General features: G+C 47.4%; 1 protein-coding gene across 2 annotated transcripts in view; it reads right to left on the reverse strand.

Moving 5' to 3' along the window:
- Positions 1 to 2,595: 2,595 nt before the first annotated feature.
- The window catches only part of WBP1L (WW domain binding protein 1 like), a 66,357-nt gene continuing 44,318 nt past the window's right edge, over positions 2,596 to 24,634 (reverse strand). For both annotated transcript variants that reach the window (XM_041743144.1, XM_041743145.1), the window contains exons 2-4: positions 18,716 to 18,818; positions 7,615 to 7,776; positions 2,596 to 6,339 (exon numbers count right to left, since the gene is read on the reverse strand). In XM_041743144.1, the coding sequence (XP_041599078.1) occupies positions 5,600 to 6,339; positions 7,615 to 7,776; positions 18,716 to 18,818 (1,005 nt within the window). In that variant the 3' untranslated portion in view covers positions 2,596 to 5,599. The remainder of the gene's footprint in view (positions 6,340 to 7,614; positions 7,777 to 18,715; positions 18,819 to 24,634) is intronic.

The raw sequence follows: 24,634 nt of genomic DNA on the forward strand, positions 1-24,634 counted from the left end.
ACATCTACCTAGAATTACCTTTACACCTTTCTTTACCTGGCAAGCTCAGTTGAGAGGTCCCTGCTCCAAGAAGACTGCCCTCTACAGGGGCAGGAGGGTGGCATTCTCTTCTGCAGCATCCTGTGCACACATGCTTCATGGTACTGTGCTACTAATACTGTTTTCATGCCTTTTCCCCCCTTGGGACCATTAGTTCTTCTCAAGAGGAACCTGGTCTAAGGCATAGTTGCATTCCCAATACCTAGTACATGGTAGGTACTCGGTAAATGCTCAGCTTAAGGAAGGCCAGTCACTTGCCCCCAGACTGGGAACCTACATCCCAAATACCTCCCAGGACCCACTGCCCAGTAGGTTCAGGAGGATGCAGGTTTCCAGCATGTTTGGCCAACAGTCAGCCAAACCCACTTCCCACTCCTCCTAAGTCAAACCCTGCTTCCCCTCTGCCCCACAACCCCCTGGCTGAAAATGGGAGGAAATTGAAGAATAGAGAGTTTCTTGAAATTCTTGCTCATCAAAGCTACCTTTATGTGTTTCTGAGCATTGATATCATTCCCACCTGCACTTAGTTGCCTGGGGCAATAGAAAATGAGGAACTCAGTGACCCAGGAACCTGGGGTGCTGCCAGCAGTGCAGTGAGGTCTGCTCTACAGACCTAGGCATCAGACGTACATGTACAGCCTCCAGCATGCAAGAACTGAACTGGTTATTTCTGTGCCATTCAGACATTAGATTAATGAAGGCAGGAATGATGTAATCCCTAGTCATTTCCCAGGGTTTTATTTTTTTTTTTATTTTTAAAATATTTTATTTATTCATGAGAGACAGAGAGAGAGGCAGACTCCATGCAAGGAGCCTGACATGGGACTCGATCCCGGGTCTCCAAATTCACATCCTGGACTGAAGGTAGCGCTAAACCACTGAGCCACCGGGGCTGCCCAATTTCCCAGGATTTTAGAACAAATCTGTCTCTAGATGTTAATGGTTCCTCTGAGCTTATGGGTTCCTCTTGGAGGAACCCAATGGTTTAGAAGGAACCAGGCAGCAACCATCTCACTAGTGTCACTGAGGGGCCAGAATTGTGTCCTCTGGCCAAGGGGCAAAGATGGGGGTGGGGCCTGGGCTTTCAGGTAAGAGTGTAGACTGCAGGGTAAGGCCAGGGACTAGAGAAGGCAATACTGTCAGCATCCCCTGCTGGCCCGTTAGGGAGCATTCCACTTGGGGAAGCAGGAACGCCCTCTGGGAAGCTTCCAAGATGTGCACATTGTGTTGCTTTGCCCACCTGCAGGCCATCCAAGAGGTTGTGCTGGGTGGCAGTGTTCCCCTTCCTGGGCAGAGGTAGAAGGCTATTCCTTCCCTTAGAGCAGGGATTTACAGTGGACTCAAAGTTCTAAGAGGACAGTCCTATGCAGTGGGGGAAAAGAATAGTGAGTCTTAGGAAAGAATGATTGGCCCACAATGGCAGAAGCTGGCACACCAGTGGCGTCCCACAAGACCTAAAAACCATTCTCAGGTCCCTGCCTGTTATGTAAGACCTCATACAAGCCCCCACATGTGGTTGCCTGATTCCCTAAATCTGTACCATTCACTTCATCTTACTCTATCTCCTATTGGGTTTTCTTTTGGGGGGCAGGGGTTAAGCATATATATTTTTAAGATTTTATTTATTTGATTCTATTTATTTGAGAGAGAGTGAGCGAGAGAGCACAAACCGGGGGAGTGCCAGAGGGAGAGGGAGAAGCAAACTCCCTACTGAGAAGACACCCTCCCCATGAGGGGCTCAATCCCAGAACCCTGAGATCATGACCTGAGCTGAAGGCAGATGCTTAACCTACTGAGCCACCCAGGCACACACCCCCCCCCCCCCATTGTTAACTATTTCACGTGGATGTTTTGTCTTCATGCCTATAACTTGACTTCAGAGGCAAGGGTCTTGTCTTCTTTCTTTTGCATTCTCCCCACCCCCCGGTACAGTGTTGGGCACAAAGTAGGAGGCTCAATAATACATGTTTTGTGCATCAAATTCCAGGGCCGATCCAGTTTCTATCACATTTTTTTTTTCCTAAAGATTTTTTATTATTTTTAAGTAACCTCTACAGCCAATGTGAGAGCTCAAACTCACAAACCTGAGATCAAGAGTCCCATGCTCTACTGACTGAGCCAGCCTGGGGCGGGGGGGGGGGGGGTGGGGGCTTTATCACGTCATTAAGAATTTCACAGGGTGCTTGCTTTCTCCAAATGCCATTTTAGCTTCCAGGTATCTAACAGAATTCATTTCTACCTTTTTTGCGTCTGATTTTTAACCTGTTTGTGGGACTTTACAAAGTATTCCAGACTTCAGAAATATACCCTTGACAGAGAGAGGGTTTGGAGAAAACTCCTCCAGACAAAGCGTGGCCTCAGCAGGAGCATCACCCACCTTGCCCTTGGCCCCGTGGTCTCCACTGGGCCAGGGGCCTGTCCTCAACTGCTAGGTGCCTTTTCACAGCCTGTGTGAAGGGTAAAGTGCTTGTGGTTGGGAATCTTGGGGTATGACCCCTGAAGTCTGAGGGAGGGGGGAGAAGAAACAAGGTGCTGCAAGAAAAAAGAACAACTGCATTTTTGGGATCAATTTTATTTGGGCTTCTCACAGTGGTTAGAGCCACTCTGTCTTCAGAACAATCACAGCACAGGAAATGCGTCACCGAGACTGCCCAGAAAAGTCTGACCAGCTGAATCTTATTGCTTAAAATACACATATTCACAATAACTGACAAATGGTGATGTGCCTCACACAGGAATGTGTTAGCATTTGCAAATCTTCCGACTGTAGCACCAAACCCTCAACCAGACCAACCCCTTCCTCCTCCTTCACCTGGAAAACCAGATTCAGTCAAATCTCCCTAGCCCCCTACCGAGTCCTTTCAGCTCCCTTTTGTACCTCTCTCCCAGCAGGAGAGCCCATGGGCAGGGGCCAGACTGTGATGGCTGGAATCAGGCCTGGCTCCAGTGGCTGTGGTCTTCTTCTCAAGCCTATAGGGCAGGACGCTGCAGTGAACCCAACAGTTAACACGCAGACCAGTGCCCTGCTCCAGCTGGGGAAGGAAACTTGGGAGGGCCAGAATTCATCCATTTGATCAGTTAACTGAAGTAGGATTCATTTTGGTAAAATTTCATCTCCTTTGAGACTTCAGTGAGTTGTTTGGGATTTTATTTAAAAAAAAAAAATAGTGGAAGGAAAGGCATCTGAGGGCTGCTGACACACTCCCGCCCACTCTTGTCCCACACAGGCTTGCTTGCTTGCATAGCCGGACCTTGGCAGAGAGAGGTAAGCCCTATGGCACTGCGGTGTCTGCCAAACTCTCCTGGCCATTCCAGGCAGGGACAACGTCTGGGCCACAGCTAGTCCAAGCTCATCACTGAAGATCCAATCAAGCTTCTACCTGAAATCCCACCTTTGCCTTCCGTGCTGAGTGGTTTTGAACACCCCCTGGGGCTGATACTGAGGGCCAGGAGGAGCCAAGGGATGCAGACAGGTTCAGAGCACGTTTCCACTTATAGGGAACAGAACACAGGCCTCCGAGTGTCCACGGAGCAATGTGCAAATTGCAGTGATGGGTAGAGAAAAGCCTCTACATCGAGCACAGTTATATCTGGCAGATGTGGGGGGATTGGGGGATGGGGATGGGGGGCTGCCATCACAATGCTGCTGGATACACTCGAGTACACAGTCAGACATTTGTTCAGTAAACAGTAAATGTGTAAAATAAATTACCTTGAGAGGGCCATATCTGCTCCAAAGTGTGGTTGATGTGAGCACAATGGCTGCCATTCAAAGTATATTCACAGGAAAACAGGGCTAGGGGCTCACACAACACACACACACACACACACACACACACACACACACACACACAGGCTATCCAAAAAGTCATTGTACACAGACTTCACTTTGTTCAACATGGATTTTGGTTTTGTGGACTCCAAACGCAGACATTCGTTCGTTCACCTCACAGCCTTGGATTTGTCTATTTTTTGTACATATATATATATTTTTTCTCCTTTCTTACTGTAACCTCAATGCCTAATGTGAATATCATCGTTCAAGAATGGGGGAAGAACCAAACTCTTCATATGAACAGCACTGGACAGGGAATGTGAGTTTTAGCTGTTTGCTTTCTCCATCAGGTTATTCCTATCAAAGCTCAACTGGTTATCTGAAGCCCAACTACAGTAATAAGGATCCTGCAGTCCTTCCAGACCACTGCCTTCACCCTCCTACCTGGGCCACTTGGGCTGTTTACATAGGCTACAAAAGTTAGCCACCCCACTCACAAAGGGGGCTGCAGATAAGGCAGGGGAAAGGGCTTGAAAGCCACAGATAACCAAGCCATTTCTTCCAAGTGGTCAGTTTAAAAATAAAGACAAAAACAACACAACAGAAGAACTTATTCAGAATCAAGAGAAAATACTGTGTAAAAGCCAGGCTATGGGGCTGCCCTCTCTTAGGACCTGTAGCCCCCTTTGTTCATATGGAACAGTGAGACACAAGGGCCTGAGGGCTGTGTGTTTGGGTTGGGGAAGACCCTGGTCACCTATAGGCACAGACCAGAGGGCAGAGATGCAGCAAGCTGCACCAGATCCACCTCCATGGCCTAGGTTCTCCTGTGCTCCCACAGAAGTTCCAGAGACAGCCCCTGACTCCCACCCTGCCACCCACCCAGGCCCATGCCTGCACACAAAACACCTCCTCCTAGCTCAATGGCAGCCAGGTTCTTTGAAGGTCAATTTGGGACAGAGCCACAAACTTCCCCTTCCCAGAACAGAATTCTTGCCTGCCCGCTGGTAAAGTTCTTGCATTCAGCTTGCTTTTGTTGCTGCTGTTGTTGCTGTTTAAAGAGAAACCCCAAAGAAGGTGAGAGAATGTTCCATACTGAGCCGGGCTATGGCCAGCCAGAACCCACTGGGAAGGGCCCTTCAGGGATGCACGGTGGTACATCAACCCTGTCACCTGGAATCTGAGAGAGCAGTAAGCCTCCTACCAACCTCAGAACTGCCTGTCAGCCCTCATCATCTCCCAGGGCTAGCCCAGTTCTGGCTCTGCAGACAGACACTGGCAGCAAGGGGTAATGATCCCTGGGGCGCCGTGGGCTTCCTTCTTCACCCAGGGCTGAGACCTGCCACCCCTCCCAGACCGAGACACAGCAAAGTTCTCTGAAACGAACACCAGGGCACAGACCCACTCCACCACCAAGAGTCACCTCAGGGCACAGTCTCAGCCCCCTCCTTGGGGGCTTCTGAAACACACATCTCTCTGACCCAAGTGGGTAAGTGAGACATGACTTGCAAAGAGAAGAAAGGGGACAGGGTCGGGGATGAGGAATGAGTCACAGAACGAACCAACTTCTCAGCCCTCCACGACACTGTGCTCCTGTGGGCGGAGAGGCATCCACTCCCCAAGCTGTACCTGGAGATGGAGGAAAATGCAGGAGCGGGCGGTGGGGAGGGGAACGAAGAAGGAAGTGGCTGTACCACTTTCTCTGAAAGTCATTTAATGCTTCTCTCAGGGGGCTCCCCTACCCTGGTTGCTCTGCCAAGTTCTCAGGTGCAGGCAGGGCCTGCTCTAGCTGGGAGAGCTGCTGCTCTGCGAGTTTGGGGAGTCCTGCTCATTGATGGTGTTCAGCAGCAGGCAGGCGGGGGGCCGTGGCAGGTGGGGGTGCCCGGGCTCTCGGGCCTGCTCCTCGGAGGGCTGACAGAGCCCTTCCTCCTCGTCGCCCGGGGGCCGCACGTGGCAGCTGTCACAGAAGTCCAGGGGTCCATCCAGAGCGTCGTCAATGAGCGTGTGGAACTCCTTGAGGTCATCGTCATGGTGGCCCCGGTTGCACACACACACCTCAATGCCCGAGTCACCCGTGAAGCGGCGGTGTCTGCCAGGCGTCTTGTCTTTGCTATCGGGGAGGGCGCTGCCCTGCTCGGAGCTGTAGTCTCTCAGCAGCTCCTCCTTACAGTCGGAATCTTTGTCCAGGAAGGCCCCAGGGTCCAGCTCCCCCAGGCCGGCCACAGAGCCACTGGGCTCCATCCCGAGAGCTTTGGTGGCTGCTGTGCCGGTGGGCACGTCGGAGGGCTCAGGGTCAGCGATGCTTGGGGGTCTCGTGCTGCTTCTGCTGGGCCCAGACAAGGGGCTGCTCTGCGCGCCCTGGGGGCCCCTGGGGGGGTCGGCGCCTGGGGGGCTGCCGCCCGTAGGACCACAAGGTGCAGGCAGCTGCTGCTGCTGGAGCTGGAAGGCACTGTACGGTGGGGGAGGAGTCGGAGGTCGGTTCACCACTTCCTCATAAGGAGGTAGTAAATAGTTTGGCAAAAACCCTAAAATGGGGAGGCAGGGAGGAGAAATTACTGCACTGGCAATTGTTCTAGGACAGAGTGCAGAGCTTGCACTCAACATATGCCTCTTCCCACCCTGGGCATACCCACTGAGCGACAACTACAGCTCCTGCTTGTCAGCAGGGCAGAGGGGTGGGGCAGTTTTGTGGAAAAAAAGGACAGCCTGGGAGTGACCTAATCTAGCTTCTTGAAATCTGAGAGCCCCTAAACCTGCTTCACAGGCAAGATCTTCTGCCTGTCTGGAGTCAAGGGGTGGACGGCCAAGAGATCATTTCTGCCCACAGCGTTTCTGTTTCCACATGCCCCCGGGTCTCAGGTTTCTTGTTCAGACTGTGTCCTTCGTCTGCGTCCCATAGGCCTCAGTGTCAGGGACCCTAATTTAAGACTTCCTGACTACGTTTTTCTTGTCCCCCACCATCCCAGATGTATGGACCATGAAAAGGGCCTTTTTCTGGGAGATTAGAAATCCGTGTTGTCCCTCCCTCTAGTGTGGACGGAGGTGGTCTGGAAAGACAAACCGAACCTCATCTTGACTCAGATTGGGAGCAGGTGGGTTACCAGTGAAGGGTGAGGGGCCTGCCAAACAAGGCTTATTACCAACATGCCAGGTAAGTTATCTTTTGAATGTGCTGAGTATCTCAAGGCACAGATGGTTTGGTTAAAACAATAACTGCTAGCATTTACTGAGCACTTACTATATGCCAAGCACTGTGCTAAACACTTGACACTTCTAGATGTGGAATTCCATACCCATGACCACTTTGTTCTGTAGAACACACTGTAGAATGGCTTTGGACAAGCTGGGCCTCCCTGGACTCTTACAGGGTCACTTGTAAGGAACCCCCAGAGAAGTTAGGTGAGTGTCCGGTGAGTCATGCAGTTTCTTGGTTCTCAGGACATCCCAATGTCACCCCGCACACACACCTGCCCCTTTCATGGCAGCCTCAGGGATATCACAGGGCACTAAGCAAAATGGGAGGATTTCAGGCCACAGAAATCTAAGTCTTGATTCACTTGCATCATACACCATCTGACTATCCGACTACCTGCCTTAAGAAAATAGGCCCATGTGGATTTGGAATGACCCAGTGGCTTCAGGGCACAGCACTTGCTCCTCTGTGCTAATGGTGAGCACCCCCCTATTCCCATACCTGCGAGAGAGACTCTGCACTGTGCTGGGCAAGGGGGCCTACAGGGGCCCACAGTTTGTGTCCTGGGCTCAGAAGGGTGGAGTTTGGGGGCTTTTGGTGTACGTACTGAAATAAAATGGCAGCGCTGAGTAATTGTGGGCTTCTCGGTAGGCAATCAGGTTGATCTCATGCTGCCGCTGCTGGGCCTGAAGGCGATGCTTGGCTCGGCGGTGGTGGCACACACAGCAGCAGCTCAGGATGATGATGATGGTCCACACCAGCCAGAACCCTGGGGGCAGGGAGGCAAGGCAGAGAGGCACACATGCGTGGTGAACACCAGCCAGAGGAACAGCTTTCCCAGCAGGGAAGTCCCTGGCCGGCGCCCACCTGGTCGAAGCTGACACTGCCTGCCTTACCTGGTGAATTTCCATTTGGAATCTGTGTTCAATTTCTATAAATGTTTGTGCCAGAATGAAAGATGGGGTGGGAGGGGGCAGAAGGCAACTCTCCAGCACCACTGGTCCTGTGTTTTGGGCTTGGTGGACATTACATATGCTGACCTTTTAAGGACTATGTATTCGTCCTCTCTTAAGGGATCTCAGAGAAAGTGATTCTGGCTTTCTTCTCACCTGTCTCCCACTCTCAACCCCCAAGCTCTGCTCAAGACATTAAGACTGGTTCCCAGCCTCCTTCCTGCTGCTATACCAGGTTGCTCACCAAAAGCAAAGAGCCCCTCAAAATCCCAGCAGGTTGGCAACTGGGAGGCCCCGCAGACAGGCCACCCGACAAAGGAATTCTTAGGGTTCTCTTGATATCACCAAACAGATCATGGGCTTTTCTCTACCAGATACACTGGTGTAATACAAGAGTCACTAAAGTTGCAGGGGGAAAAATTCTAATTGCCTCAGGTCCATCTCTTCCCTAGAGAGCATAAATCACTTCCCCTGCTCTTGATATAATCTGGTATAATTCCATCTCCTACAGTTGTAAATAACACTCCCACCTCCCTTTGGCCTGTGATTACATTAGACTCAAGGCCATCAGCAGCCTCCCCTCCTTCCTCCTTGCTCCAGAGAGGGATAGGTATAAGGGGATAGAGGAGAAGGCCTACAGTCCTCCTTCTTCAGGAGGATTCCTTCTTCTCGTTTCCCACAGTGTTCTTGGATCATATTCAGAGAATCCTGACAAGCCCCCATATAAGACACCCCCTCTCCAATCTTCAATTGTAAGCAGAAACCCTTTTTTAAAAAGCTTTTTATAATCAATGAGCAATTTTGCTTTTAAAAAAATACATATACATACATATGGGAGGAAAGAGACTAGAAGGAAAACACAAAAGGAGTGACATACCTCTAAGTGGTGGGATTATGAGAAATTCCAATTTTTGCCTTCACATTATAAAACTGGAAACAAAGTAAACTTAAAATACCTGTGACTAATTTTACTTTCTTTTCTAGCTTTTATTTAAAGAACTTAAGAGGATGGGGGCATCTGGCTGGCTCAGTCATTGTAGCATACAACTCTTGTTTTGGGGGTTGTGAGCTCGAGCCCCACATTGGGAGTAGAGATTACTAAAAAAAAAATTAATTTCTGGAGAGGTTTTTAAATTTCTCTGAGAATGTATTCATACAATGAAATAACATGAATCATTTTAAAATATTCACAGATTACTACTTCTGACATATAAAGATGTTTCTAGGGGATCCCTGGGCAGCTCAGTGGTTTAGCGCCTGCCTTCAGCTCAGGGCGTGATCCTGGAGTCCTGGGATTGAGTCCCACATGGGGCTCCCTGCATGGAGCCTGCTTCTCCCTCTGCCTGTGTCTCTGCCAATCTCTCTCTCTCTCTCTGTGTCTCTCATTAATAAATAAAATCTTAAAAAAATAAATATGTTTCTAATATTAAATGAAAAAAGCAAGGCAGCCTCAGTGGCGCAGCAGTTTAGTGCCATCTACAGCCCGGGGTGTGATCCTGGAGACCCGGGATCGAGTCCCACGTCGGGCTCCCTGCGTGGAGCCTGCCTCTCCCTCTGCCTATGTCTCTGCCTCTCTCTCTGAATAAATAAATAAATCTTAAAAATAAAAAAATAAATGAAAAAAGCAAATATCAGTATAAAATCTGATCCTAATTTTTTTCCTTCAAAAAGAAAGTATATAGGGATGCCTGGGTGGCTCAGTTGGTTGAGCGTCTGCCTTTGGTTCAGGGCATGATCCTGGTCCCAGGATCAAGTCCTGTGTGAGGCTCCCTGCGAGGAGCCTGATTCTCCCTCTGCCTGTGTCTCTGCCTCTCTCTCTCTGTGTCTCTCATGAATAAATAAATAAAATCTTTTTTAAAAAGTATATATGAATATCTAGAAGGATGGTTAGGAAGTTCATCATGAGGTTATTTCTGGTACTAGATCTCTTGTTTTTTGCTTATCTGCATTTCCAAGCTTTCTAAGACGAACATGTACTTCTTTGAAATAAAAAGAATATTTTTTTCTGAGTAAAAATATTTATCTGAGGAATAATTTTAAGGTGATTTGTTATTGGGACACACCTAGCTCAGTTGGTTGACCATCTACCTTCAGCTCAGGTCATGATCCCAGGTTCCTGGGATGGAGCCTGTGGCAAGCTCCCTGCTCAGCACAGGGTCCACTTACCCTTTGCCTCTGCCCCTCCCCCAGCTTGTGCTCACGTGCTGGCTCTCTCTCCCCGCCCCCCCAAGTAAATAAAATCTAAAACAAACAAAAAAAAATTGTTATTGAGACTAGGTGATCGTTCATTTGCTATTTCTGAATAACTTTAATTTTTTTCCATTACCAAGGCTACATGTATTTTGTTATCACCTGCTTTGTAATTATACTTTTGTGTTTAGAATTTAAGTATTTAAGTATTCCCACATGTATCTCTTGCCAGAATGAGTTAAGATTATTCAAAAAAAAAAAAAAAAAACCCAGGGCTCCTGGCTGGCTCAGTCGGTAGAATACCTGACTCTTAACTTTGGCGTTGACTTTAAGCCCCACATTGGGTGTAAAGCTTATTTAAAACCAAACAAAACCAAAACAAACTTTCCCCCAAGTAAACATGTATATTAATACACCTCTGACTTTTCTATTTGTACCAGAATACAATATTCGAAAAGATCGCACTGATCTTTAGGGTGTGGTCTCAGGCAACAGCTTTTTGTCCCCTAAAGGTGTTCTCACTGAATCACCCCACAAAACCACCCCCACAGAGTAAGAAGGGAGGGCAGTAAGGCCGCCTGGCCCTGGCAGGCTGGCAGCACCACCATATGACACCTAACATGCTGAAAGCAGTTAATTTAACTGCTTTCAGCACGTTAGGTGTTCAGTGGAACTTGTCAGTGTTCAGGGGAACTTTCTGCTGAGGCCTGACAAAAAGAGAATGGGCAGAGGACAACAGGCGGCGGATTTCTACCCTTTATCCCATCGGCAGGCAATAAAACCCTCGTAGCTGGCCAGCTCAGTCAGTAGAGCGTGTGACCCTAGATCTCAGCGTTGTGGGTTTGAGACCCATGTAAGGTATAGAGGTTATCTAAAAATAAAACCTTGAAAAAAAATAGTAAGATGTAACCAGAAAACATATACATAAGTTGAAGTCAGAAGTCTCCCTTGTGGTCCTTCCCAGATTCAAAGCTGACATTTGCTTAAGTTCACTTAAGCAACCTGCTGCTGGTTGACTCAAGACTAGATAAATACTGTCACAGGAGCCCTGAGAAGTGGGGGTAAGGCCAGAAAAGAGCATTGGGAGCCAAGTGGCTCCCTGATGTTGTCCTATAACATCCTCAGCGCCAGCCTCCTTGGGGGGGGGGGGTGGGCTGCACTAGAGAGAGGGAGGCAGCACAAACAAGCACAGTGCCTTCTGCTCAAGGGTCCGGCTCTAGACGTATTTCAGAGAACTAAGAGTTTCTGGGCTAATCACTCTTCCATATTACCTGCATTTCTCTCACTTGCCCAGCATCATTATCTCACAATCCTTTATACTTCAGTACTGTGTTCTAATTCTAAAAGTACATTCTCCCAGGCAGCCCCGGTGACGCAGCGGTTTGGCGCCCCCTGCAGCCTGGGGTGTGATCCTGGAGACCAGGGATCGAGTCCCACATCGGGCTGCCTGCATGGAGCCTGCTTCTCCCTCTGCCTGTGTCTCTGCCTCTCTCTCTGCGTCTATGGATAAATAAATAAAATCTTAAAAAAATAAAAATAAATAAAAGTACATTCTCCCATGAGATAATTGCATCTAACTCGACTAGTTTACCTCCCAAGTCATTTTTTCAGTAGTTTCTTACCTAAAGGTAAACCAACATTTAACCTTTATGTTGCCATATAAATGATCTAGGGGCAATATTTCTCATTTTATAACATGATTTTATTTTTTAATGTTTTGTTGTTTTTCTTTGTGTTTTTAGGTAAACTCCACCCTCAGTGTGGGGCTCAAACTCACAATCCCATCACGGAGAGTCACATTGCTCTATCAACTGGGCCAGCCAGGCAAGACTTTATTTTTTTTAACACATGCTTTTAATAAGAAAAATCTCAGATACTGATTTTCATATGTTGGCCACATATTTCTGGTTTTCCCCTTCTGGGCATTTGGGTAGGCTTGAACTTCGTGGCCCCCTTATGACTGGGCAAGGCTTTGGGACTGGTTCGAACTAGTGAATATGGTTTAGAAGTAATTTCTGTCCATTAGAGGCCAGGACATCTCTTATTTCTATAAGACTTTCCTTCCTTTAGTCCTCCTTCTGCCATGACGGTTGGCAACATTTCAGATAGTGACATCAGGGATAGTCTGGCTTCAGGATGATGAAGTGGAAACCAAACTCCCCTCCAACCCATGATGGACATGTAGTGTGAGAAGTAAACCTGTTTAAGGCCACTTGGTTGGAGACTTATAGCCTATCTTGATTGATGCAGTATCTTTATAGGCTTTTCTAGAGAAAAAGATTTAAGCATTCATCAGATTCTTAAGGGAATCCTTGATCCAGAAAAAAGTCTGAGATCCACTGAACTGGAATTATAATAGAAAAAGAGAGCTTTTTAAAATTTTTATTTATTTTATTTTATTTTTTTAAGGAAAAAACTAGGCAGGGCAAAAGGAGACTAGGGAAAAAATGAGACAGCTGTAATACATGTCCTTGGCAAAACTGCTTTAGTCATATCTAAGAGAACACCAGACAACTCATGTGTTCATTGAAACTCTACTACCCTACTTCTTTCAACATAGTACCATGGGAAGAAAAAGTCTCCCTACTATGTACCAGTTATATGATGTTATATTTACACTGTTGATGTTATTAAGTATCAAACTGAGTTCTAATTCCTTTTTGTTATTGTTGTTTTCATTTATTTATTCACATTATTTAATCTCTACACCCAAGGTGGGGCTCAAACTCACAACCCTGCGATCAAGAGTCGCATGCTCTTCCGCTTGAGCCAGCCAGGTGCCCCTAATTTCTTCATTTCTAATACAGTATGACAAAAGATTATTTGTGTGGATCAAAACTGAGAGAAAGCTAACTTGGAAGTAGAATGGGTCTAGTGGCAAGATAGAGTTTAGTACAGGCCCAGAAAAGACCCTTAATGAGCTGGTCCTCCTTGATGGAGTTAATGTGGGAAGGCAGAAGGCATTCTTTAGTCTGGCCCTCACAAAATGGACTCATTTGGGAGCCACTTTAGTGAAGCAATGTCCCACCAAGTTTAAAAGGGAGAATATCCAGACTAGTCTCTAAGGAGTTGTACAAACTTTTGATCTTTTCACCAGATTTCACAAACAAGGAACTAAATTTTAAAAGAAAAACCTAATGAAACAGACACACAAAAGCTTGTCCTCCTCCCCAAACACACACCTACCCAAAGATTACACTTCTCAATGACAATTTTGAAAGCTGTGATCTCATGGTGGGGAGCATTTGTCATGCTAAGCAAAATAGAAAACATGTTTTGGAAAACAATCACAGTCCAATGTAGGAACTGAGTCATGTGCCCTGAGTTCACTATAAACTTGGGAAAACACCACTCCCCAACTGGGCAGGAAATTCCTCATTAGGAAGCCAAAGCACACTGTAAATTCTACCCCACAGGATGGTGGGTGACCTCCCTGGTCCCTTTTAGCTCTCAGCAGGAGCTCCTACCACTGCCACTGTGGAAAAGGCCTGATATGGGGAAAAGAAGACCTCAGAAGGCTTACAAATTCATCTGAAAGACTGGAAAAGTTTCCTAGAAACATGACTGCAGTTCCAAAAAGAAAAGAGACAGTAGCCTGGGTTCAAGTCACAGCTCATAAAACCATTTCTTAGCTTTGTGATCTTGGTCATTTTGTTTTTACTTCCCTCATCTGTAAAATGGGGAAAATAATGGTTTCCACCTTACCAGTCATTGTGAAATGAGTTAATATTCAGAACCATGCCTGGTATATAAGTTCTCTAGATTGTTATTTACGGCTGTCATTACAAAAGTGACCGCAGATGGGAAGGATTTTCTTTCCATTTCTCTTTTAATCCTGCCCCCCCAAATACTCCATAAAAAAGCAAGGGTGAAGAACAAGTCCAAAGTCTGCTTCTAGATTCTGTGCTTAGCTGAACTCATTGGAAAACCAGCCCAAGTGCCACTGATCAACATGTTTTTGTCCAGAAGCCAGCACCTCTAGGAGCAGGGGTCCAATCGAGGGCTTGGAAGAAGGCCCCAGCTTTCCACTCTCCACTGTGCTAAGGGTGGCAGGTGGCACGGGCTTTTGTCACGAGCAGCTCAACAACGATCAAACATCTTAACATAAACTAAAAAGAAAAAGCAGGTAAAAACAAGCTGCGCAGTCTTAAATGAATTTGTTAACAGTCTGTTTCATATCACCTCAGGGGAAATTCCACTGCCCAGAAACACTCCCTTTCTCCAACTAAAGCCCAAACAAGAGAAAACCGATGCCCAAGTGAAGGTCCCTCAAATTATCTCAGGAGCAGAAATTCCCAGCTCTGGCCTCTCCCTGGACTTTGGAGGCTGGTGAGTGGCAACAGTCCTGGATGAGAATTGGGAGATGTCAGTTCAGGATCTTTGGCCCTGAGCATGTTGGTGGCCTCTCTCAATCTTGGCTTTTTTCTTTGCTCTACCTCTCCCGTGAAGGGCATCCTCAGGTGGATGAAACATGCATATTTGAGACCCTCCATGACCTGGGCCCATCACCCCTCCAGTCCAGCACACCAGAGTTCTGGAGGGGGTTGCTCTGGAGTGAGGACCACTGACCCTACCAGTCAGCTGCATCCAGCTGAGCACTTACTTCAAACCCCTGGTCCCGACACATGAGAACATAGGGGTGACATGAGAACCTAGCAGGTTTGTTCTTGGGGTGAAAGGCAACAATGTGAGTAAAGACCTTAGTGTCTTGCATGTAGTAGAATTTTGTGCACATTAGCACGCTCATCTCCCATTCCTTCCCAGACAAGCCTCACGGCCTCAGGGGAAAGGTCAATGACGTCATGCATTCTCTGTTCTTTCCCATCCCTGGCCTCTGGTGTTCCTCTGCCTGAGAAATCATTCTACCCTTCTTCATGTGTTAAATCCTATCTGCCTTCTAGGGTCCACCTCAAATGCCACCTCTTCCATGCAGTCTGCCTGAATCCTGCCTAGCCAACGCAAACTGTCCTTCTGAAAATCCACAGCAGTCCTGGCACACACATTCCACTCTCTACTTTGTCTTACTAGTGGACCTCCTGTCTTATCTCCTCTCTCTGCTAGGAGAGACCCTGTTGATGGCAAGGATTCTGCTTCTCTACAGTTTCTTTTTTTTTTTTTTTTTTTTTTTAATTTTTTATTTATTTATGATAGTCACAGAGAGAGAGAGGCAGAGACACAGGCGGAGGGAGAAGCAGGCTCCATGCACTGGGAGCCTGATGTGGGATTCGATCCCGGGTCTCCAGGATCGCGCCCTGGGCCAAAGGCAGGCGCCAAACCGCTGCGCCACCCAGGGATCCCTTCTCTACAGTTTCTAACACAAAAGAGGTCACAGCCTCAAGTAGCAGTTTCTTAGAACTGCAAATTCTCAGGTCCACCTCAGACCTATTGAATTAAAAAACAACAACAAAAACTGGGAGTAGGACTCAGATACCTGTATTTTAATAAGCCCTCCAGGAAATTCGGAAGCTTGCCAAATTTGGGGAACCACTCGAATAAGGGTTTTACTGAATGAATAAATGATTGAATAATGAGTTAAAGTACAAGTGCCAAAAAATGCGTGGGATAATAGTAATGATGATGACCAGTTCTGACAGCCTCAGTGGTAAAACAGGACCTTTGTTTCCCACCTGACGCAGGCCCAGTAACGACCACTGGTTTCAGTTATAACTGCAAAGACCTGGAGAAAGGGAGTTTGTGTAAGTGAGGTATGTAGTGTGCGTGTGTGTGTGTGCACGCATGTATCAGTCTTCACCTCCATTGAGGTGAAAGGGTTCGTAGAAATGGCGTTTTTTGCTTTTTTTTCCCTGAGGCCTTCTCTGTAGGCAACTGTGGTTAAAGAGGTTCTCTGTCTGGGCAGCCCCGATGGCCCAGCGGTTTGGCGCCGCCTTCAGCCCAGGGTATGACCCTGGACACCCAGGATTGAGTCCCATGTCAGGCTCCCTGCATGGAGCCTGCTTCTCCCTCTGCCTGTGTCTCTGCCCCTCTCTCTCTCTCTCTCTGTGTGTCTCTCATGAATAAATAAATAAAATCTTTAAAAAAAAAAAAAAAAAAAAGATGTTCTCTGACAGAAACTCTGCCAAGGATTTCCTGGCTGAGACTTTTTTTCCTTCCAAAGGAAAGAGACAAAAAGAGTAACCCAAAGCCCATTATTTTCACATGTCAGGCAAAGTTTAGAGGTGAGTAGAGGGAATAGGGTTCAAAGCGACCAAAAATTCAGTTTTGATATGAACCAAAGGGGCTCATCCCAACACTCATCTTCCCTCCTAGCCACACATCAGGCAGAGGACCCTGATGAGGAGGAAAACCAAAGAATTCTGAGGGGGGTGGAACACTCAATGGGCCTCTCTTGACAGAGAAGCCATTTCCAGGCACCAAGGAGGACAGTTTTGCTTTTATAATCTCCATCCCTCCAGAACTTGGAAAGCATGGGCCAACTCATAGGATGGCGAGTCTTTCATCCCCATCCAGACTCTTGTCTCTGGCCTCCTCCTTTCCCCCCACTGACCATAACTGGAGAGAGAATTAGCCACTCAGGGTGCCTGGGTAGCTCAGTGGTTGAGCGTCTGCCTTTGGCTCACGTCGTGATCCCAGGGTCCTGGGATCCAGTCCCACATCAGGCTCCCCGCAGGGAGCCTGCTTCTCCCTCTGCCTATGTTTCTGCCTCTCTCTCTGTGACTCTCATGAACAAATAAATAAAATCTTAAAAAAAAAAAAAAAAAGCTTCTCCCATGGCTTTCTTTAAGCCCTTGGGGTGAAGTACCGCTTCCCAGGCCGCCTCTCTGCCACCTGGTCTCCCTGTCCCCACTGCCCCACCCCCTCAGCCGGGCGACAGTGACCCAATTCTGGTGGCTACTGAGACTGCTCCGCCAAAAGCCCAGGAGGCTCTGTCAATCTGAGACGAGGTCATCCGCAACTGATGCCGCCTGGGCCGGGCCCCGGAAAAACAAACTGCAGCTCTGTGGCTTTTTGGCAGCCAAGCTTCGACTTTTGTTTTAACAAGAGGTGGGAGGGAGAATTGGAGCCCTGTGGTTATCTTCATTTTAAAACATTTAAACAGTCTGTTCACCTGCTTGGCACTTTGTGTCCTCTAGTAAGTCCCTCGGCCCCACCCCTTCTAAAATAGCAACAATCCTGGATCGTCCTTCGCCGTTGCTTATATTCTCAGAGGACTGGTGCGGATGTCCCAAGCTTTGTCCTCTCCTGGTGAAGGGATCGTGCACTGGACTACCCCTGGGATTCCTCAGAAAGGCAGATAAGCCAGTCCTCAGTTCTCAAAAGGGAAGGATAAGGGTGAGGAGAGGTCCTATTTGGAAGAACCACTCCTAATGGCTACAAGATACCTTTACATGCAGAGGGAGACACTGCCAAGCCAAGAGTCTAATTTACTTTCCATACCAAACAACAGCCCTCCTCACTGCCTTCTGACCACATCACCAATGTGGGGGGAGTGGGGAGATCAGAGAGAAGAAGGGGAGAAAGGACAGGGTGACGGTGGCAGAAAAGGCACGCTTTGACAAATGAGCCCAGTTTGTTTCCAAATGGAGGGAGTGATGAGGGCTTAGAACTATCTGGGGAAATGAGCTACCATTTCTCTCTCTACAGACGCTTGTGAGAACCAGCGCAGTGCTGCTCACCTCTGCCCTAAGGACTCTCCTGTCTTCCCATTCTCTGTCCAGCATCCTGCAGTGTCTCATCCTAGCTTCAAGAAGACTGAAATACCAAGCACGTTAGTGAACTCCTTGAACCTGGCTGGCTCCCTAGCGATTGTGCCCGATGTCACCACCCTTGTGCAAGTCTGAAGGTACAAAGCCAATGGGCTCAACCAAACCAGTGGTGAGATGAGGACTGTTTCCATAGCAGTTAGCTGAGCGTAACAGCGGAGATACACTGGAGAAGCAAACCTACAGACATTTCAGCTTGAGAAGTGGGAAGGAAACAGAGGGAGCTAAACCTCTGGACTTCCTCGCTCCAAGAGGGCTCCTAGACTTCTTGCTCCAAGAGGGCTCTGGGAGCAGGGAACTAGGGAGAAGGTGATCCCTTTAAGGAACCAGAAACAGAGGCAGCTCCTTGATGCTGTACGGGGAATTCTGGAAAGTCCTTAAGGTTCTTACAATGAAATAGCATTACAGCTATCCACAGAGCCTAAAGCCTGGCATTCACAGCAGCTTGGCTGCTACAATCTCTCTTTATGGAGATGGCAAAGCCTGGGTGTCTGGGCTAGCCCACAGAAGGATGTGAGTTGTTGTCACTGCTCAGCACACACTGGAGGGGATGTTGCAGAGAAGCTCAGGCAGGAGCTTCCTCAGCCGACCAGGTAACCACGGCCTCTTCAGAAGGCACAGACCATATTCCTTAGTCTTTAGCCAATGGTTTCTGAAGAGCACCAGAGCACTTCGCCTCTACAGAGGAATTTCTTCTGGAACCCAGCAACAGATTCCACTCACAACACTGTCCCCTGGGAGAATGAGAAAATGTGCCCAGTCCACCACTTCCCAATGAGCAGAGATGGTAACCAGGAGGACTTTGGGGTACCAGAGGCCCCGGGAGGGGCGGGCAAGGACTTACACCAGAGTTCATAGTAGTAGTTGCAGCACTGAGACTGTCCACAGCAATGTCCTGTGTCACAAATGTAGCTTTGATTGTTGGTGCCCACACAGGTTTCCTTATCCTAAAAAAATAAAATAATAATCATCAAAAAACATTTAAGCATATGAAATTATAGCTTTTATGTATTTTTAAAAATATTTTATTTATTTATTTATTTATTTATTTATTTACTTATTTATGAGAGACACATAGAGAGAGGCAGAGACATAGGCAGAGGGAAAAGCAGACTCCCTGTGGGGAGCCCAATGTAGGACTCGATCCCAGGACCCCAGGATCACGACCTGAGTGAGCTAAACGCAGATGCTCAAGCACTGAGCCACCCAGGTGCCCCCAAATTATAGCTTTTATTTTATTTTATTTTTTCTTTTAAGATTTTATTTATTTATTCATGAGAGACACACACACAGAGAGAGAGAGAGAGAGAGGCAGAGACACAGGCAGAGGGAGAAGCAGGCTCCATGCAGGGAGTCTGACATGGGACTCGATCCCAGGTCTCCAGGACCACACCCCAGCCAAAGGCGGCGCCAAACCGCTGAGCCACCCGGGCTGCCCCAAATTATAGCTTTTAAATGCCACTTTTCTTCCCATCCCCCTATTCCCAGTTATCTGGCCACCCTCCACCAAGATGGTCTGTTCATTCCATGAGGGAAAAAAAATTAGAAAGAACCCACCACAACAACAGACTGAAGAAAAAACAAAGGTTTATTAAAGGGGGAAGAGGTTTCGGCACACAAAGTTGACTGATGAAGAGCAAAGTTTTCCTCAGACAGGAAATGGATGCCTCATTTTCTTTATGTCCAAGCAGAAACACTTCATGTTCCGGTGTTACACTCAGCCAGTAAAAAGACAATGGTTCTCATGTAATTAGCAGTATGTTTTAAATAAAATTGGCTTTTTGTGAAAGTTCCCGGAACAATTAATGCAGTACATATCCTAGGATTAGCATCTACTCAGTCACTCCGTCCTTCAAAACACACTCTGTTCAACGTTAATTACAGTGTGACTCCGAAGAGGGCCAAGATAACTTGCCACTAAAATTCTTTGCTCTTTAAGAAAAAGGGTGACCTCCTCAGGTGACCTCATCCAATTTCAATTTGCTAGATAATTTTCTGATTATCAAATGATCTCTTAATGATCTTGATTGGACCTAGGATTCACACTGTGCCTTGTCAGGACAGTTCCAGAAAGGGCACTGCTGAGTAACCACCCTGAGGTGTGCCAAATTCTATTCACAGTCCTGGTGGATGGGGATGGGGGTGAAGACGCTTTTTGACATTTCACACTTAAGATAGGAGATATCCCCGCAGCCAACCTGGACTTCAGCCCCAAAATGTACTGTGGGCCCCACCACATATGATGAGACTGTTAAGTCGGGTGCTCCACCTGGCTTTCAACATTTCTTTATTCTAAACAAGTGACACATCCATTTACTAGACACTGTCTTTGTGCCAAGCACTGTGTTGGGTACGTGGGATAGATGAATAAGACATTGTCCCCATCCCCAAGAAGCTCGCAGTTAAAAGGGGGAGTGGGGGAGGCTGTTCAGCAGAGAAACTAAAACCACAGTATTGTATTTGCTGCTACTCAGGCTGACCCTGCCCACAGCGTACATCCGGGCGGAGGCCTGCCAGTGGAAACTTAAGTCACATGGTCAGTTCCTCCTCTCTGGGCCTTGCTTTACACTACACTACTTGGCCAAGGGTATAAACAAGGCACTCCACTAACCATCTACAGGGCTAAGGCTGGGCAGAGTCAGCTCGGGTACCTGTTGTCACAGGGAGAGGACAAGGGAGAGGGCACAGCTAGAGACCTGCTCCCGGGCTCATGGCAGGTCTCTGCCACAGTTGCTCAGGCGGTTCCTGGACTTTAAGAGCCTGACAGCCTTGTGTGAGGGGGTTTAGGAAGAAGGAAACACTGGGAAGGCATTGGAAAGCTCTGACAGTGAGGGTTTCACAACACGACCAACAGAGAGGTCTTCCCATCTCTGCCTTCCCATGTCTACTATAAGCAACATGGAAGGCCTAGTGGGGGGCTGTCTGGTCGGAGGGCTCCTCTGAGGCCTGGCATGTGGAGAGAGCAGATCTGTGCTCACTTCTTTTGCTAGAACACACCCTCCCTGACTTCAGAGCAAAACATTGCTTTCATAAAGACATCAAAAAGTTTCTCCCAAGTTTACCAGGCCCTGAAATGCCATTCTTCTGGCACTGGCTTGCAAGAGCACAGTTCAAAGTGTCCACATAGTTTCTAAAAGAGGCTGTGCTGCCTACACTCCAACACATGAAAGAATCCAGTGACACTTCTGCCTCAGGAAAATTCACCAGATGAGGTCCAGACTCTGAACACAGGACAGCCAACTAGTCCTAAGTGAGGCGTGGAATGGAACGCGTTTGAAATCTAAACAAGCGGTATCCTCATGACCTACTGGTGTCAGCTTTTCTCTTGGCTTTTCCATCCCCCCGCACAGGAAGCCTGTTATAAACAGGACCCTGCTCTTTTTCCCTGCTTTGCCTCCACTTTCCTAGGGAGAGCAGAACTGTAGAAGCATCATTTAATCCAGTGCTCCTCAAACGATTTCTACCCAGTAAATATCAACCCCTGCTCTTGTTCCCCTGCCCTCCCCACCCCTAACAGAGTTCGAAGGTTGCCTGGGACAGTCATGGTAATAGGAACTGTCATTCTCTGCCACAGAAGGAAGGAAAGCAGTGGGCAGTATATGAAGACAAGAAGTGGGCTCTCGTGAACATTTAGCAAGGAAGAAATGGAGGATCAGGGGGGTAAGTGAGGTGGGAGTCCCAAGGTAAGTTCCTCCAGAAGCCTGGTGGTATGAAAGGAAAATCCAAGAGCATAGGGTTTGATCCTGGCTCTCTCGGGTTTGGTAGGACTACAGAGGACCAGGACCTGGACACAATGGCCCTCAGATGAGTTAAAGACACTCTCTCATGTCTCCTTCAACCCCAAGTCTTTATTAGCCTATCCACCTCCCACCCCCTCACACCGAAGCCTCGAGTCAATACAAGAGCTCCTGAAATTTGTCTCCTCTTATTCAAAGAGCTAGCAAAGAACAGAGGTGTGCAAATGCTGCCGAATGCTCTTCCAGCCTTCCCTGTACAGGGGGCCTAATTGTGGTTTACCTGGAGGACTCTCAGAGACTTCCGGTGGCTCAAGATCCATGGTGAGGAAGGTATGGTTGAGAGCCAGGCAGATCTGGGTCTAAAGCGCAGCTCCTATACTATTGTCTATTAATTAACCATGTGACGTTGGTTAAGTGACTTAACTTCTCTGAGCTCTTAATATCAATGTCACTCTGTGAACCATTATTGCCAGGCTAGAAAGACTGCCTAAACAGCACTTTGCATTCACTTAGAGCTATTTCAGAAGAGTGAAGTTCACTGGCAATGTGGGTTGCTCCAGACACACAAAGAACAGAAAAAGCGACCGGATGGAATGCAATGGATAAAGTTAAAATATGAAAAGTTCTCAGCACGTTTTATGATTATGATTATTCTCTGCCTTGTTTCCAAGGATCTTCAAGCACCTTACACCTATTACATTGTTCAGACTAAGTCTTGAAGCATGGGCAGTAAATATCCTTCCCGCTCCCTCTCTCCAGAGAGTGAACCAAAGAATGAGTTGTGCTCTCCCTATGGGCAAGAGCTCTGACTCCTCACCAACCACCCCCATTTCCAGTATGGGCGCAGGGTTTGGTACATAACAGTTTGCTTAACCAAACACCAGCTATTCAACCTGGGGTGATTGATATCGCTAATGTGTACTGAGCACCTGCTATGTGCCAGGCACATAAACGCCTTACATATATTCCTTAATCTTAACCTGAAGGCAACTTGTGAAGTGGGTAGTGTCAGAGAATTGAGGCGAAGAGAGGCTGAGTAACTTGTCTAAGGTCACACAGCTACCAAGTGCTTTGATCTCTTTTGTTTGGCCCTCGGGCCTGAGCTTTTACTAGGAAGCTTCAGCTTCTTTGGTTGAGATTATACTTCTTCAGCTGCTTAAATAAACCCACTGAAAGCCCCAAACCAAAGTCAACATTTTGTCTTTGAAGGAAAAGATAAGGACTCTGCCTTGTGGAGCTCTATGACTTTGGGAAGAGGATCCTTCATCTTCTACTTGGCAGTGAGGAGGAGCAACATGCTCAGGACTCCTCCCTTTTTTTCTTAAAAGGTGGTCTTTTCTTTTCTCTTTTAATTTATTTGACAGAGAGATAGAGAAAGCCAGAGAGCACAAGCCAGAGGGAATGGCAGAGGAGAGGGAGAAGTAGGTTCCTCCTTGAGCGGGGGGCCTGATGCAGGGCTTGATCCCAGGACCTGAGCAGAAGGCAGATGCTCAACCGCTGAACCACCCAGGCATCCCAAAGATTTTATTTATTTGACAGAAAGGGGGGGGGGCATGCACACGCATGCGCAGGGACAGAAGGAGAGGGGGAAGCAGGCTCCCCGCTGAGCAGAGACACCATAATCACCACCACCAGCCACCCCCCTCACCCCCAACCAATGCAGGGTTCTGATCCCAGGACCCTGGGACCACCATGTGAGCTGAAGCCAGACACTTTACTGACTGAGCCACCCAGGCACCCTCACAGTTTCTTTATGACAGGTTCTATGTTTCTAGAATTTGGGGGCTATGCAGTTTTGTGCAAATGAAAACATGTTAAGAAGAAGCTATCTTCAAAATGCAAATCTGATCTCGTCACTTTGCTACACCATCTGGTCCCCACTTACCTAACTTCCCTACCTACTTCTTCAACAATCTCCTTTTAGTTAAAGGGCTTTGTGTGTACCATCTCCTTTTCCTAGAATGTTTTCCCTATCCCTCTCCCCTGGTTGATAATTTTCTAACCATCTTGGTGATCTCCATTCAAGCTTACCTTTGTCACAGAAGCTATCTGGACCTTCATGTCTAACACCTAGGTCTTATCTCTAGTAAGGTCTCACCGAATCATGTATTTTTCTCTTTCTAGTTGTAGTTTTACCTGAATGATTTACTTTATTATCTTTCACTAGACTGAAAGCTCCATGAGGACAGAGATCATGACCGTTTTCGCTGTTTGCCCATTGTGTCCCCCCACCGCCACCCTTCCAGATCACAGCTGGTACAGGGCAGGTGCTCAATAAATGTTGAAAGAATGAATGAAGGTCCCACATTCCACAATGGGATGAAACACCATTCTGCTTTTCAGAAAATCAGGATATGAAAATGCAACCTTGGGATGCCTGGGTGGCTCAGTGGTTGAGTGTCTGCCTTTGGCTCAGGTTGGGATTCTGGGGTCCTGGGATTGAGTCCTGCATCGGCCTCCCCATAAGGAGCCTGCTTCTCCCTCTGCCTATCTCTCTGCCTCTCTCTCTCTCATGAATAAATAAATAAAATCTTTAAAATAAATAAATAAAATCTAAAAAAAGAAAGAAAGAAAGAAAGAAACTGTGAATAACACATGCTCTTATGCTGAGGTCTCTCATCTCAGAAATGACTGTGGCAATGACCATTAGCATCATCGTTCATTACAGGTATGTGTCTTCAGCCCAGATTCCACAGCCTAGCTCTGAGGTACAGGGCACACAGGGTCACCAGACGAAAAGCACAGGCACAAAGAAGAACTATTCAAGGCCAACACTGAACCGGAAAGAATATTTTTACAACAGAAAAGGATGAACAGTATACCTTTTGTCCATATGCAAGAAATCATCTCATCTCTTCTGTGGTAGCATAAACTGGGACTAACAACACTTTCCTTAACAATTTCCATCTCTTATAGTTGCTGTTCTCAGCTAAGCCACTGTAAAGGTCAATCAGCATAAGAACCTTCTAAGCACCATCATAAAGAGAGACACTGGGCAGTACATGGTTCCTCAGGGTTGGTTTTAA

Source organism: Vulpes lagopus, chromosome 2 (assembly GCF_018345385.1).
Source record: "Vulpes lagopus strain Blue_001 chromosome 2, ASM1834538v1, whole genome shotgun sequence".
Taxonomy (NCBI): domain Eukaryota; kingdom Metazoa; phylum Chordata; class Mammalia; order Carnivora; family Canidae; genus Vulpes; species Vulpes lagopus.